Source organism: Pseudorca crassidens, chromosome 6, assembly GCF_039906515.1.
Source record: "Pseudorca crassidens isolate mPseCra1 chromosome 6, mPseCra1.hap1, whole genome shotgun sequence".
Classification (NCBI taxonomy): domain Eukaryota; kingdom Metazoa; phylum Chordata; class Mammalia; order Artiodactyla; family Delphinidae; genus Pseudorca; species Pseudorca crassidens.
In genome coordinates, this window is record NC_090301.1 from 134,552,787 (window position 1) to 134,568,759 (window position 15,973).

The 15,973-nt window shown below is 53.2% G+C and overlaps 1 protein-coding gene across 1 annotated transcript in view; it reads left to right on the forward strand.

Annotated features, from left to right (window-relative positions):
* SCTR (secretin receptor) overlaps nt 1–13,926 on the forward strand; it is a 61,098-nt gene extending 47,172 nt beyond the window's left edge. Inside the window, exons 9-14 of the mRNA XM_067742381.1 lie at nt 1,180–1,240; nt 2,731–2,800; nt 6,259–6,350; nt 8,107–8,233; nt 12,759–12,800; nt 13,563–13,926. Coding sequence (XP_067598482.1) covers nt 1,180–1,240; nt 2,731–2,800; nt 6,259–6,350; nt 8,107–8,233; nt 12,759–12,800; nt 13,563–13,709 — 539 coding nt within the window. The 3' untranslated portion in view covers nt 13,710–13,926. The remainder of the gene's footprint in view (nt 1–1,179; nt 1,241–2,730; nt 2,801–6,258; nt 6,351–8,106; nt 8,234–12,758; nt 12,801–13,562) is intronic.
* Nucleotides 13,927–15,973: the final 2,047 nt, after the last annotated feature.

Here is a 15,973-nt window from a genome sequence, read left to right on the forward strand (position 1 = left end):
TAAAAACTCATTAATAGCATATTTTACGGTCTCTTACTCCTGCAAATCTTCCAAATCTGCTCTCTTGCACTTTGAGCACAGCTCATCTGAGAGCAGCCACACATCAAGGGCTCAGTGGCCACACGTGGCAGCACAGGTGTAGATCCTCTCTTGGTCCCCGTGCCCAGCTGAGTACCCCTCCCACCCTCTGCTGGGCCAGAGCCCCATTCCCCTTGGCTCTGTTTCTCCAGAGAATGCCCTTCTGTCGGGGATGAACTCTTTGGCTGTAGAATGGTGGTGCTGGCCACCTGGGGTGGTTACGTGCTTCCTGTCTTCCAGCCCCACCCTCTCTCCTGCCTGCTGGCGTCCCCGGTGCCCTCACCACCGGGCCCGGGCGCCTTCCCAGCAGCAGCCCCCATGCCGCGCTTGTGTTTCAGCTTTGTCTGCTCTGGGACATCGGTTACTGCTCCTCTGCCAGCTCCCAGGTTCCTAAGCGTGCTGACATCTCGCGTGCACTGTACCCTCCTTGCCCATTCTTTGTGCTTATGAGCTTGTAGCTTTTTTATTTCTTTACTCTCGTGTTGGGGGGGCTTCAGTGAGAAACGGAGATAAATGTGTAAGTGCGATTTGTCATGTTCAGCCAGAAGTCGGGAAGTGTTCTTGTACTTCATCTTTAAATTTCCTGTGTGCTTACAATTCTCTAGTCCAAAATGTACTTTTGTTTACATAACATTGATAGCTTACATTACCAGTTGAATGGCCAAGCTTTTTACAAACCAATATTCAAATAAAACTAAATGTTCTCCTGTGGCCTTGTATCCCCCCCCAAACATCCCAGTTTGAGAAAGGGGCTCCACCAGTGGCCTCCACAAGCTCCATGGGCCTGCCCAGGGGCCCTGGTCCCCTCCCTTCTCCCCCGCAGAGGTCCTCCGGAATCTGGCCAAAGCTCCCGGGAGCCCCCTGCCCCCCAGTGGCCTTCAGGACCTGTCTGATCCTGCCTCCGTTCTCAGGGGTTCCTTGGCCCCCTTGACGCGCGAGGCTGCACATTTACCCGGGATGGCAAGGGGGTTTCCATGGCAACCAGCCCTTGGCACCTGCTTGCTCCCTGGCCTGGAATCACTGACTGTCCGGTCTCTCATAAGGGTGCTGAAAATTGAGTCCTCTCCTCTCTGCCCCCTCCCCTTTACTTTTAACCCTCAGGTTCCCCAGCCATTTTTGTTGCTTCGTGGGCTGTCACCAGGCACTTTCTGGAAGATGTCGGGTAAGCTGGTGGACGGAGAGAGGTAACGAGGGAATATTTTATCTTGTCCAGCTCTTCCAGCAGGACGGACCCTCCTTTGGAGCTGTTACCTAGGAGAGGCCTGTGTCTCACACTTGGGGCCACAGGCGAGTTCTCTGCAGCGCAGGCTGCCGAATGCCCAGCCCTCCTGGGGTGGGCCGGCCCAGCCACTCTGCGGTTGGGTCAGGTGCCCGACGAGAGCTGTGAAACACTGGCAGCTGCTCTAAGGACCAGCCCAGCTCTTCCTCTCCTGGCAGCTCCCTCCTCTGACACGGGTGTGTGAGTCCCACAGGCCCAGGAGAGCAGGCTTATAGCCCTGACGGGCACCAAGAGCTCTAGTCTCGTTCTCCAAAGACTTGGGCTCAGGGACAGGGTAAGCCCGGGGGTTCCTGGGAGCGGGCTCATGGAAGGAAAGCATGGAAGAAGCCCGGGAGGAGGTGCAGCAGCCGGGCCGAGGGGGAGGGAGGCCGTGTGTCATCAGTGTAATGACACAGCCAGGCCAGAGAGTGGACGAGGGCAGACGAGGCGTGCACGTGTCTTGCAGTCCAATTCAGTCCAAAATAATCCCTTTTTTTAAACGTTTTTTATTTCTTTAATGTTGTATCTATTTTATTTATTTATTTTTGGCTGCTTTGGGTCTTCATTGCTGCATGCGGGCTTTCTCTAGTTGCGGCGAGTGGGGGCTGCTTTTCGTTGCGGTGCGCGGGCTTCTCATTGCGGTGGCTTCTCTTGTTGCGGAGCATGGGCTCTAGGCACGCCGGCTCAGTAGTTGTGGCACACGGGCTTCAGGAGTTGTGGCTCGTGGGCTCTAGAGCGCAGGCTCAGTAGTTGTGGCACACAGGCTTCATCGCTCTGCGGCATGTGGGGTCTTCCCGGACCAGGGCTCGAACCCATGTCCCCTGGATTGGCAGGCGGATTCTTACCCATTGTGCCACCAGGGAAGCCCCCCAAATAATCCTTTTAATTATATAAATTCCCTTAAAAAAAAGTCTGGATTTTCAGCTTCTTTAGAACAAATGGAAAGTTCTATCAACATTCCTATGGGCCCTTGTGGCAAAAATGAGCCGGACGGAGTTGTGGCCTCCTTAGACCAAGCACGGGCTCTCCAGTTGCCAAGTGCCCCTGTGCCTGATGGCCCTGGGGCCGAGGTCACACGTCAGTCACCCGGACACTTCACTCCCTGAGGTCACCTGCCTGGCCACCATGCTCCCCGATGCATTCTGACAGCATGCTGGCTTTGGGGTCCAGAATCTTCCATCTCAGGTCCACACGCTTCTGCTCCCCAGATGCTCCCTTGGCCCCGGCAGTGCTCCTGGGCAGCAGAGGACAGTCATTTCTCAGGGTGCTGAGCACACAGCCTCTGGGGTGAGGACCTCAGTGTGGGTCCTTCCCGCAAAGGGGACGTCAGTGAACTAGTCTCTTCTGGTCAGCCAGCTCCCCACTCCTTGTGATGCCTGGCTGTCCCTCCCTAGGTGCTGGGACATCAATGCCAACGCATCCATCTGGTGGGTCATTCGAGGGCCTGTGATCGTCTCCGTCCTGGTAAGTGGCCATCCCCCTGAGCTGGGCTCCAGTGGGAGAGACCAAAACAGGACCGGCTTGCAGGGCAGAGGGCCAGGTCAAGGCCAGCATTGCTGCCTCTGGGTGTGCAGAGGGATAAACCAGACCTTCCGGGGGCTGGGCAGTGGCAGCCCAGCCCCCGCAGTGGTCCGGGGGCAATGAGGCAGGCGGCAAGAGCTTGCCTTCGCCTGGTCCACGGTGGCAGTTGCAGTGTGGCGAGCAGAGCTCCTTACCCGAACTGGCTGGCTCAGGCTGGCCTGAGATTCCCCCTCCACTGGTTCAGAACATTGGTGCCTGATCATTTTTCTTGGTGTTCTCTGGTTAAAGTGGGCAGACTCACTGAGCTGGGATTACAGGAGGGGGGTTGCACTTGGGGAAAGCCAAGTGCCAAACTGGTCTTGGGCCTCTGTGGTGCTGTGACGGGGACAGGCCCGGAGGGGTGGCCCCAGCGGAGAGATTCAGGAGGGACTCGTGGACAGGGGAGCTCAGGGGTCTCAACCCTGACTAGACTCTCAACCTGGGAGCTTTCTAAAAACTGTGATAGCAGAGATGCAGGGTCTCCTTGTCTTGGGGAGGGGCCTGGGGGCTCGTCTTGGTTTTCAGTTACCAGGTGATTGGGCTCTGCAATCCAGAGGCCCTTAGCTGAGCCTGTGGGCCTGGATAAGAACAAGAAAGACACAGGGGGTGGGGGGCACACTGGGGCAGCCCCTTCCCGGAAGTAATGTGCACAGGCTCAGAGGAATGCCAAAGCTGCAGAGCCAGGTGACAGAACATGCCCCTCCTGGGCTCACAGGAGGGCAGGACAGGGCAGCAGCCCCCTCCTCTGCTGATGGCTGACTGGCTCGCCTCCTGGGGCCATCCATGACCACCTTCTTTTTTTCCCAAAAATAATAGAATTTTATTTGATCCTACCTACCATCTCAACTTGCAATAGGAGAGCTGGAAATTGTAGAGAAATCCGAGTAGCAGCCACATTAGGCCACTGAGTAGCTCAGGAGAGTATAACGACTTCCTATTTCTGCTTTTCTTAGCAGGTGTGAGGGCCATTCATTAATCTGGAACCACTCAGGGAAGAGGGCGTCTGATATGGTAGTAATGCAGAGTGTACTGCTAGCACAGGGAGTATCTAGTACTTTAAACAAGACTTTATGTTTGCTCCCCAAAGTCATTTTATGGTAACAAATAATTTGATTATCATTTTTATTTGCTAACCTTAGCATGGTGTTTTATAATCTGACTAAATTGAAGCTTAAGGGATAATGAAAGATATTAAGCTTTCATTTCCTACTATAGTCAATAGGCTGAAAACAGTATAATGAAATCTGCTATTATTCACCAAAAGTTGTTTTTTGTCAGCTTGTCACATTTAGATAATGTCAGAACCTTTTTTATTAGGTTGATAATGTGGTGGAAAAGTATTGACTCTATCACTGTGTTTTAATAAGAAGGTACTTGTTTTTCTGTAAAATCAAAATATATTGTCATTTCTAAAATAAAAATAATGGAATTCATGTAAAAAATTGGAAAATACGGGCTTCCCTGGTGGCGCAGTGGTTGAGAGTCCGCCTGCCGATGCAGGGGACGTGGGTTCGTGACCCACTCCGGGAAGATCCCACATGCCGCGGAGCGGCTGGGCCCGTGAGCCATGGCCGCTGAGCCTGCGCGTCTGGAGCCTGTGCTCCGCAACGGGAGAGGCCACATCAGTGAGAGGCCCGTGTACCACAAAAAAAAAAAAAAAAAAAAATTGGAAAATACAAAATATATTTTTAAAAAGGGAATAAAATCACCCATATTTTTAGTACCTAGATGCACATTGTGATCATGTGCTTTTCCTTCCTATTTTTTTCTTTGAGCACATGTACTTTTTCAAAAATGCTCAGTGTAGTTTTGTGTCCCAGTTTGTTCTTTTCACTTAGCAATAGATGTAGTCTTTCCCACGTCGTTTGAAATTATTTGACCAGCTGATGTGCTGTAGCTGCATAACACTGAGCCAGTTTCCCTGCTGCAATTGTGGGGCTTGGACAGCCCAGCCCGCGAGAGCCCCAGGGCCCAGGCTGCTTTCACAAGACTAGTCTCTCCAGTGACTGACGGAGGTTGGGTGGGCACTCCTGATGCAAAGTTTCTCCCTGCCAGCCTGCCACGGGGCCTAGAATTCCACTATTTAACACTCATCCTTGGGATAGTTAAGATTTTCCCTCTTGCTTTCAAGTTCTCCCTATGAAATGAAATACAATTCAAAGGCAAAAAATGAAATAAGGTAAAAGAGCCTTTGTTAGTTTACACCACGCATGGCTTAGAGCAAGATGCACAAACAGCGAGCTGAGAAGTGTCCTGAAGCAGGGGCGCTGGGCTGGGGTCCCAGACAGGCCACTAATCCTGGGTCTTCTGGCCAGCGTCCCCAGGCCCCAGGCTACTTGTCTGAACAATGAGGGGGCCCAGCCAGTCAGCTCCACTGATCCTGCTTCTGCAAAATGATTCTAGAGCTGGTGGGGGAGGGGAGGAGAGGGGCCGACGCACGGGCAACTTCATAGTGTTGCTGGCACTGGGCACTGGAGTTGGGGAAGGGGACAGCAAAAGAAATAGACTCCGTTCCTGTCCTTTAGAAAGTTGGGATTGACTTGGTGATTAGTGGACACACCCAGATGCTTGCATTCGGCCCCTTTCAAGTATTCCAAGTGCTCTGACAAGCAGCAGCATCCCTAACTACAGTGAATCAGGAAAAGGAGGTAATCAAGAAGGCTTCCCGGAGCTGGTGATTGACCTGCAGAGAGTCTGTGAGCCTCCGAAGCAGTGGTTCTCAAAGTGTGGTCCCGAAACCAGCAGCTTCACCTGAGAGCTCGTTAAAAATGCAAATCTTGGGAATTCCCTGGCGGTCCAGTGGCTAGGACTCCGTGCTTTCACTGCCGAGGGCTTGGTTGGGGAACTAAGATCCTGCAAGCCATGTGGTGTGGCCAAAAAAAAGAAAAGAAAAGCAAATCTCATTTGCATTTACTAAACCATAACCTTGGGGGTGGAGCCCAGCAATCTGCACCTTAAACTTTGAGAACCTCTGCTATAAAGCCTTTGCTACTCAAAGCGTAGTCCAAGGACCTGCTTTGGCATTCATTCCCTGGAGCTTGCTAGAGATGCAGAATCTCAGGCCTACTCCAGGTCTGCCGTTTAACAAGATTCCAACGCGTTCCAAGTGTGAGTAATCCATGCTGCAACTGAGCAGACCTCAGAGCTCCGGAATCCCAGGGGCGGGGGGCGGTGCTGTGGCAGCCACCCCTGCCTAGACAGTGTGTTTCACCAGGACTGGGGGTGGCGGAGGGAGTGATGAGCTGTCCTGGTGTGGTCTGCAGTGCCTTCCCCGCCCAGGGGCCAGGGCCAGGGGTCAGGACCTGGAGAGGTGCTGGGAAAGCAAATCACCTTTAGCCCCGCCTCTGCCTTGTGTTTTACAGATTAATTTCATCCTTTTTATAAACATCCTAAGGATCCTGATGAGAAAACTTAGAACTCAAGAAACAAGAGGAAGTGAAGGGAACCATTATAAGTAAGTGGAGGGCAAAGACCTAGGCACGCTCGCTCAGTCAGCGGGCATTTACCGAGCGCCTACTGTTTACCCAGCTGGCGCTGGGCACTGGTGGAGGTGGAGGAAAAGGAAAAGCCGGGACCTGGAAGTTTACAGTGGACCAGGGGAAGGGAGAGTGGGTCCACGTGACCCTGAGACCCGGCCCCAGGGGTGGGGAGAAAAGAAATCTAAGCAGGATCCCAGGAGGCAGAGATCTTACCCTTGGGACAAGGCTAGGGAGTCAGAGAGTGGGCTTCGGGGACCCACATTCAAATCTTTACAGGGACAGTGGCCCTCCTTGTCTGTGGGTTTTGCATCTGAGGATTCAGCCAACCTTGGATTGCAGATCGAAAATATTTGGGAAAAAAATTCCCAGTCAGAACATTTTCATTGTAGGAGGTATTATACGTAATCTAAAGATGACTTAAATACATGGGGAAATGTGCGTAGGTTATATGCAAATGCTACCCCATGTTACATAAACGACTTGAGCATCCAAGGATTTTGGTGTCTGCGGAGAGTCTGGAACCAATCCCCGTGGAGGCCGAGGGTGGACTGTATTTTCCAGCTTTCGCTAGACCGTAGCTTTCACCAGACCTTAGCTTTCAGCAGATTTTCAAGATAATGTGATCCAAAAATACTTTAAACCTTTAAGATGTTCAAGAAAGGTGCTGTGTTAGTCTGCACAGCCTGCCACAATAAGATACCACAGATTGGCTGGCTTAAATAAGAGAAGTTTGTTTACTCACAGTTCTGGAGGCTGGAAGTCCAGGATCAAGGTGTTGGCAGGTTTGGTTTCTCCTGAGGTCTGTCTCCTTGGCTTGTAAACGGCCACCTCCTCGCTGGGTCCTCACGTGGCCTTTTCTCTGTGCACCTGCATCCCTGGTGTCTCTTCTTACAAGGACACCAGTTGGCTGGACTATGGTCCCACCCTGATGGTCTCATTTAAACTGGTCCCTGTCTGCAAGTACAGTCACATTCTGAGGTACTAGGGCTTAGAGCTTCAACTTAAAATTCTGGGGGAACACAGTTCAGCCCATGACAAGTGTTGAAGACAAATCAGTGTCCAACAGAGGCTTTCTCTGTCATGGTCTGAGTTTTGAGAATCTGGCAGAGGCCTGGATTACTGGGTGACAGATTCCCCAGGATGTCACTAGAGTAGTGGCTCCAAAGTAGGGGGCAGCTGGGGATCCAGGACAGAGTTGCCAGATAAAATACAGGATGCCCAGTTTAATTTGAATTTTGGATAAACAACAATTTTTTAGTACTTACACCAAAAAAAACACTACCCATTGTTTATCTGAAATTCAAATTGAACTGGGTATCCTGTATTTTTCTTTGCTAAATTTGGCAACCCTAACCTGGGGAGAAAACAAAAGAGCTTCTCCTTACAGATATTTATTATCAAACAAATGGAAATGCTGGTTTTGCTAATAATATATTAGACACAGAGTGATAGTAATACATGCAGATATGGTATAAATCAATAAAGTTATTCATGTGGGTGTGGGTTCAAAGCGTTTTGCTGATAGGGTGCATGAACAGAAATTTGGGGACTGGCCGTGGACTGATAAGTATTGAATCCGGGCGACGGGTACGTTGGAGTTGGGACTTTCCAAAACGGAAGTAAAAACAAACAAGCAGCTGGGACGCTGCTGCAAAGCCTCCTGCGGTCAGGCGAGAAGGGAGGCCCCTGGGTGTGGAGGGGCCTGAGACTGCAGCGCCTCTGTGTCCTCAGGCGCCTGGCCAAGTCCACCCTCCTGCTGGTCCCCCTCTTCGGAGTCCACTACATAATCTTTGCCTTCTCCCCGGAGGATGCCATGGAGACGCAGCTATTCTTTGAATTGGCCCTTGGCTCATTCCAGGTAAGCTCCAGACTGTGACTTTACGGTGGGAAGAGGTGTTCTCTCTCTCCTGAGAGAAAAATGGAGAGGCCGAAAGCCAGATCTTCCCGGAGGCATCCCTCTGCCTCGTTTGGCAGAGACCCAAGAGAGGCAGGGGCAGGACCTCACCGTGCTGCGTGACCCTCAGTGGGACCCAAGTTCCCCACCAGTCACGTGAGGGTGGGAGATGCAAGTAAGGAGAGAGAGACTGACTCCAGGGAAGACAAAGGGAACATAAGCCAGCACACACGATCACACGAGTCTCAGTAATTAGAGTCAAAATAATGTAACCGCAGAGGGCTGGGGCTCAGCCATCAAGGAGTAGGACAGGAAGACTAGCGTAGTGGGGGCGTGGGCCGGAGGTGGAAGGCTGTGCGAAAGAATGATAGCCTCATCTCCACACTGGGAAGTGCACAGAAACCGCCCCAAGCTGAAAAATTCAGAAGTAGCAACATCAGCATATAATTGAGAATCAGTCAAGAGAGTTCCAAGTCGTTGCCTCTGAGGAACAGGAAATGGGGGCAGGGGTGTCAGGAGCTTACAGTTTTTTCTTTTCTTTTTTTTGTGACAAGAGACATTTGACTCTTTGAAACCAATTACATACACAATTTACTAAAAATAAAAGCCAACTTTAAAAAAAGAAAACAAAGGGAGGGGAGAAACCACCTACCTTCTAATTCAACAAGATGTTGTAAAGTTAAAAAATATAGTAAACCTGTTTGGACAGAAGGGGCTTTTAACATGAATCCCAAACGTCACAGTGTTATTTGTTTATTTACTCATAACTATCTCCTTCCAAAAATAATATGATGTAGCTTTCAGGGAAAACATACAAAGGACAAAAAAATAAGTAGATTGGATCAGCGAATAAAGAAAATAAAGCCAAAACTGAGTTCATACACAGAAACAAATTTGATGAAATTTTCTGAAGGTGGCAGAGGTGTGTCATAAATTTGGTTTGGAGCTTCCCAGTAGCCAAAGCAAAGACAGAAACACACTCTGTTTCAAGATTTAGATGAAAACAGGCTAGTCCCTAGGGAGAGGCCTGAGAGAACTCTCTCCCAGTGGGTTTCCCGGAAGGAGCCAGCCTGTCCTCAACAACACTGACCATCCCACAGTCTTCCTCGCCTGGGCAGGCCGCGGCCGCCCTCACTCCCGGAGTTCTATTCAGGACGGGTGTGCCCAGGGCGGTCCTCCTGTCACGCTCCTGTTCCAGGGAGGACGCGTCACTGGGAGCACGTTCCTGAGTGGGGTCTGGCCCTAAGCCGTGCCTTCAGACCCGCCCCCCCCCCCCCAGGGCTGTCCCCTTCACTCCCGCAGAGCCTCTTCTCCGCCCAGAGACCCCTGCCAGCCCCCCAGACCCACAGAGCACCTAGTCTCCTGTGTAATCCGTGATCTTTTCCTCTGGGCCAGGAAGCTTCCACGTAACTTGCGGGAGGCTGGGCTCACCATGGCCCCTTTAGCAGGTGGGGGGGTCCAGGTCCAGATGGGTGGAAGGTCATGACCCGGTCAACAGAAGTGGGTAGTGACCCCGCTGAGGACCTGGAGACCCAGGTGTCATCCTGCGTGGAAGGGGACCTCCTGTCTCTGGAGCTGGGCTTGCGGCTGGGGCTGCAGACTGCTCGTGAAGGCCGTTCGCCTCCTCTCTGGGGAAATGCTTGTTAAGAGGAAACCAAAGCGCCTTCCTAAATGTTCCCATAGAAATGTTTACAGAGAAAAAGGATCTTTAAGACTTCTTTCAAAAAAAAGAACCACTGTTCAAATACAAACAGATATCATTTTATTATATATTATACATTTATACTGTATGCATATTTTTTAAATTTTGTATTATGGAAAAAATTTTCCATAATACAAAAGTGAAGTGGACGATATAATGAACCTCCGTGTGACCCTTACCCTTTCATGGCCTGTCCTGTTTCACCTCTACCACCACCCACCCTCATCATTTTAAGCAACCCCAAGCCATCGTTGTATTTCAAATGTAAATATTTTAGTATGTATTTCTAAGAGACGAGAGCTTAAAGAACACATACAGAACCATAATGCCATGATCACTGTCATATATTTCTAAAAACGAAAGTTTATTAGCTCCTCCTAATTGTAGAAATACTTGCTTATTGAGGAAAATTTGGAAAATAAGGAAAAGAAAAAGGAAAATCCATCCATAATCTCATAACCCGATATAATGACCTCTGTTAAAATGTCAGTGTGTTTACTTCTGTCTCTTTTCTATCCAAGAAGACACACACATGTACACACACATGTACACACACAAAATTGAGATTGGGACGTGTGGTTTTATATCCTCCTTGTTCTGTTTAATTCTTTATCATTCCATCATGAACATTTCTCCAGGTCATTAAAATTCTTCAAATACTGCATATTCTTTATTATTATTTTTTAAATTTATTTTTGGCTGCGTTGGGTCTTTGTTGCTGCTCACGGGCTTCCTCTAGTTGCGGTGAGCGGGGGCTACTCTTCGTTGCGGTGCACAGGCTTATTGCTATGGCTTCTCTTGTTGCAGAGCCAGGGAAGTCCAAGACTGCATATTCTTAATGATTGTATACAAACCGTGGAATTTCTGAAGCTTGCTGGCTGAGGCAGGCTGCCCTCTGCATACCTGGGGCACGTCTAACCAGCCCTCACCCAGGGCTGCCCCCACCTCAACAGTGAGACTGTGTCTCCGGACCTTTGAGGCTGGGGCAGCCCTGGTCCAGTGAGGTGGCAGCAGCCTGACCACCAGCTCCCGGCCTGCCGACCCAGGACTCAGTCCCTCACCTGTGAAACAGGGGTCCTCCCCACCCACATCCTAGGGCTCTGCAAGGATTGAATGAAGCACCTGGAAACCAGAAGCCCAAAATTACACAGGCTAAGCTGCGCCCCAAACCCAGCTCTCGTTTATTTCAAAGCCCGACTTTCACACCCTCTGACAGCGGCTCCTCATCAATGGTGCCCCTTTGAACCATCTTTCAGAGCTGCTGATGGTCTCACCCCAGACATTCGGAGTTGGGGCACAGAGTGCACCCTGGGCCAGAGCTCCCAGGTGATTCTAACGTGTGGCAAAACATGAAAACCGCTACCTTGAGTCCGTGTTCCTGCCCCACTCCCGTGGTCCCCATTCCATGTGGCATCAACCACACCTGAGACTCTTAGAGCAGATCCTTCTAGTTTGTAACTCTTGTTAAACCACCAGGACTGGGCTTCTGTGGTGGCGCAGTGGTTAAGAATCCACCTGCCAATGTAGGAGACACGGGTTCGAGCCCTGGTCCGGGAAGATCCCACATGCTGCGGAGCAACTAAGCCCGTGCGCCACAACTACTGAGCCCGAGTGCCACAACTACTGAAGCCCGTGCGCCTAGAGCCCATGCTCTGCAACAAGAGAAGCGACAGCAATGAGAAGCCCGCGCACCACAACGAAGACCCAATGCGGCTAAAAATTTAAAAAAACTAAATAAATTAAAAAACAAAACAAAAAACCACCAGGACTCCTGAGCAGTCGTGTGGAGGAAGCCCACCATAAACAGGCTGGTTCATCCCCCTCTGGGGTCCTGTCCATGTCCTAAGTAGCTAGGGGCAGGCCTGGCTGGCACTGGGGGGAGGGGCTGTGGCACCCAGGCCTCTGTGGGGAGCCTGAGGGCAGGGGCTTGTTAGGAAGGACAGGCTGGCCCTCGGAGGGCCCTGAGGTGAGCAGGGCATCCGGACTGCGAGACCCTGCTCATAGCTCACGGTTCCACGCAAACCTCTTCGGCTCAGATCCTGCATCTCAGCCCGCAGCCCTGCCTGGCAGGCTCCACGCCAGGATTCCGGGGGTACCACTGGGAAGAGAGGAGCTCCGGATGCTAGGGAGGGAGGGTCCTGGTAGGCACAGACCCCCACCGTCCCAGGGAACCTAAAGCATACGTAGCCCTGAGGCCTCTGACCTGGACATGAGGGGGGATCATGCCCCACTGTTGTCTGGCCGGTACCTGCCTGCGACCTGCACGCCGGCTGTTCTGACCACATGGCTACACATTTGTCTTTCAACTTGATTAGCTGGCCCTGTTTAAATCTCTCCAGATTTCCAGCTGTCTTGCAGATGAGCCCACCGAGGCCCAGGGGCTCCCGTGGGCTGCCCCACCCGCTGAGCTCGGGCGGATGGGCGTCGCTCGGGTGCCATTGCTCCTGCCTCTCCCAGATGGCCCGCCCCACTGATTCCGGTGACCTGCCTGGTCCCTGTGGCCTGCACTTGATGTAACTGACACCACCCTGGTGCAGGGGCCCTCCCTGGACACGGGGGCGGTCCTTGCCCCCAAGGGCGTCAGCCTGTGGGTGATGCCAGCACAGCTAGGGGCACTGAGGGCCGGAAGAGGAAGCCTCCACTTCCCCTGGAGGGGGGAGAGGCGCGGGGAGGCTCTGCAACAGCTGTGGGGAGCAGTGAGCTTGGGGCTGGTGATGAGAGGACCCAGGCGGGTAGGAGGCTGGGTGCTGGGCCCGCACTCATCCCGTTGCCCTGCTTCTTCCGCAGGGCCTGGTGGTGGCCGTTCTCTACTGCTTCCTCAATGGGGAGGTGAGTGTCCTGGGCTGCCCGGGCGCAGGGGAGCTCCCTCACAGCCGTACCTGGAAGGGGTGGTGGGGAGTGGGGTGTGGCGTTGGTGGGGGAGGCCGGGCCCTCCTGGCTTGGGCCTGTCTTCCGGGAGTCTGGGCTCACCTCCTGGGGGCCCCAGGATCGCCTGCAGGCCTTGTTAAAACAACTGCTGGTTCCTACCCTGTTTCTAAACCAGCAAAAATAGGTCCCGTCAGTCCGGGCTGGAGGCTGAGAACGTCTTAACTAGCACTCCAGGTGCTTCTTATCCTTGGGCACGTTCAGGAAATGGGGGCAAGTGCAGGCGCCCCAGCCCTAACCGAGGCTGATGACTGTCCGCTTGCTCGATGGGTGACGCCAGTCACTGCCCTGCTCTGGGCCTCAGGCCTCTCACCTGTAAAATGAGTGACTCAGGTGAAATGTTTGCTGCTCCGTCCTCTGAGACCTCCAAAGGGTGTGACTCCTGGCAGGGCAGGGGGCTGCGCCCTTAGCTTGAGGTCTCCGCCCTGCCCAGAGCACTGCCGGGACGTGAGGCTCCTGGCACAGAGGCTGCGCAGTTGACGTTACTTAGATGCGGTGTTGCCCCACTTGAATGGGAGTCGAGATGGTAAATCTATGAGCGGCCTGCAGGAGGGGGAGGCATGCCCGCTGGGCAGACGTGGCAGAGCCCGAACGAGGCCCCAGGGGAGCAGGACCCTGGGCAAGGGTCATCTTTCCCTCCGGGTGACAGCTGGTCTCTGGGGGCAGGTGCAGCTGGAGGTTCAGAAGAAGTGGCGGCAGTGGCACCTGCGTGAGCTCCCACTGCACCCGGTGGCCCTCGGCTCCTTCAGCAGCGGCACCAAGGCCAGCCCCTCGGAGCAGAGCCGGGGTACCTGCAGGACCAGTGTCATCTGAGGCTGGAGCAGGGCCACCCAGACAGGCCAAGATGGGTCCTGAGGGCCGACTGCTGCCCATCTTCCTGCCAGATGCCGTGTGATCGCTCCTGCGACTCTAACACCCCTCCTCCGGGCCTGGGGCAGGAAGAGGGCCTGGGATTTGGGTCTGTTGAGTTTTCTGGAAAGACTTCAGGGGTCCCAGGAGGGGGCAGGGGAATAAACGGTAACTGGGATGAGACTTGGTATTTGTCAGCCCTGTTGCCCTTGAGCCTCAAGGTGAAGGATGCTGTCCCCCGCCACCTTCTGGAGGACGGGGCTTCCGTGATCCCCCTGCTCCAGTTTTCAGGGACAAGCTTAGCAGAAATTGAGGCCCTTGGCCCTAGGTGGACCCTCCCCACCCCTCACTGCAACTCACCCACCCAGTGGCTCTTCCCCCAGAGCCTTCTGACAACCGGGTCACAGGGAGCCCAGGAGAGCCCCAGCCCTTTCAGTCGCCCTAGCATGGGATGAGGCACCTGTTCTTCCTGTTTTCAGCTAAGTTATCTGCAGTACAGCAGGAAATGGGGCAGAATCCCATTTGACAGAAGAGAAACTGGTTCACCAGTGACTTGACCAAGATACTCAGCAGGGAAGTGGCAGCTCGGTCCAGGGCTTCTGGTTTCAAATCCCCAGGCTCCAAGGCTGTCTGTCTCCCCTGCTCCTGGGCAAGGGCGGACAGGGCCCTGTCTCCCCGCCCCACTGGGGATTTTAAGTCTCACCCTTTACTCTGAATCTCAGTTCCCTCAATTATTAGCAGCCACGTGAGGGTTAAAGGACTAAATATTTGAACCCTTTTACAAAACAAAGCCTGCGTGCTCAGGGGAGAGTATTCTTTTTTTTTTTTTTTTTTTGCTTTTTTTTTTTTGCGGCACGCGGGCCTCTCACTGTTGTGGCCTCTCCCGTCGTGGAGCACAGGCTCCGGATGTGCAGGCCCAGCGGCCACGGCTCACGCGCCCAGCCGCTCCGTGGCACGTGGGATCCTCCCGGACCGGGGCACGAACCCGTGTCCCCTGCATCGGCAGGCGGACCCCCAACCACTGCGCCACCAGGGAAGCCCAAGGGGGAGAGTATTCTTGACAGAAGCAGAGGCGACCCTCCCCGCGGCTAGAGAAGAGGGCATCTTGCTGGTAGGTGGGCCCAGCTCTAGTTCTGGCTTTAGGTGACCCTGGACAAGTGGCCCTGGCCCCCAACTTCTGCATCTCACCCCTGAAGACAAGGTCACCCCCTTTGCATCTTATAGTCTGCTACGGGGGTGAGAAGGCCAGATATCCATTTTCCAGGGCGCTCTCCAGGGACCTTCATGGACTCTGTACATCTTGGAATCAAAAAGTTAAAAAAAAAAAAAATCACAGGAGAGGTAGAGGCACCCAGTCCAGCCCAGAAAGAGGACCTGGCAGGGCAGAGACCAAAACCCCATGCAATCAGTGGCAGCCAGAATGAACCAGGAAAGGCCTGAATTCATCAGGTGGGGGAGGGGCACGGGGCTAGTGTTGAATGAAATGGGCTGAGGGCAAAAAACCCACCTACTGGGCAGAAAAGGGACTGGAAAGAGGCCAGTTTGGTGCACAGAAATGTAAAGTGGCCAGCAAGGGTGGAAATCTCCACCGCTTCCTGGTCCCCTCCACCTGCAGGCCTCTGCATCCAGGGTGGTTGTTAATCATTACCTGAGGTCGGGCCAGTCCCCAGTACCCCCTGGAGTCCGGCAGCTCCAGATACGTCCTCTTTGAAGTGTGCGCTAGGATAAAAATGGCACCCTGAGGCTGTCGGGCCCTTACCAAAGATGGATTGCCCACGCTTACCAAGCCAGGCGGGCCCTCCTGGAAGGGCTTCAGGCGGGATTGACAGGGAGAGTCCCGAGGCACAGCCAGCTGCTGGAAGCTGGGGTTATCCAGGGATTACGGGGTCCCCCGACAAAGGGCAGGGCTCAAATAAAGTCAAACGGTTTGAAAAGCTTCTGCACCCCAGCAGCCCTGAACGCTGCCTCCCTGACGCGACCAAAGCTAAAGCAGGGAATCTGCACGAGGCCCTTTGAACTGGTGAAGCAAGTCCTCGGCACTGACTGGACACCCTTCGCTGACAGACGATTCACTCTTAGCAAGCCCGGAGGCCCCGGGGGCCCTGCAGCCCATATCCCAGCAGAGTCACTAAAACAGGTGTGAAATGTACTTGGCTGTGCAGCCAGCCTGAGCACCGGTTACCTGAGCTGCTTCCACGTCTACTCCCATCCCAAGAAGGACTCAAGAA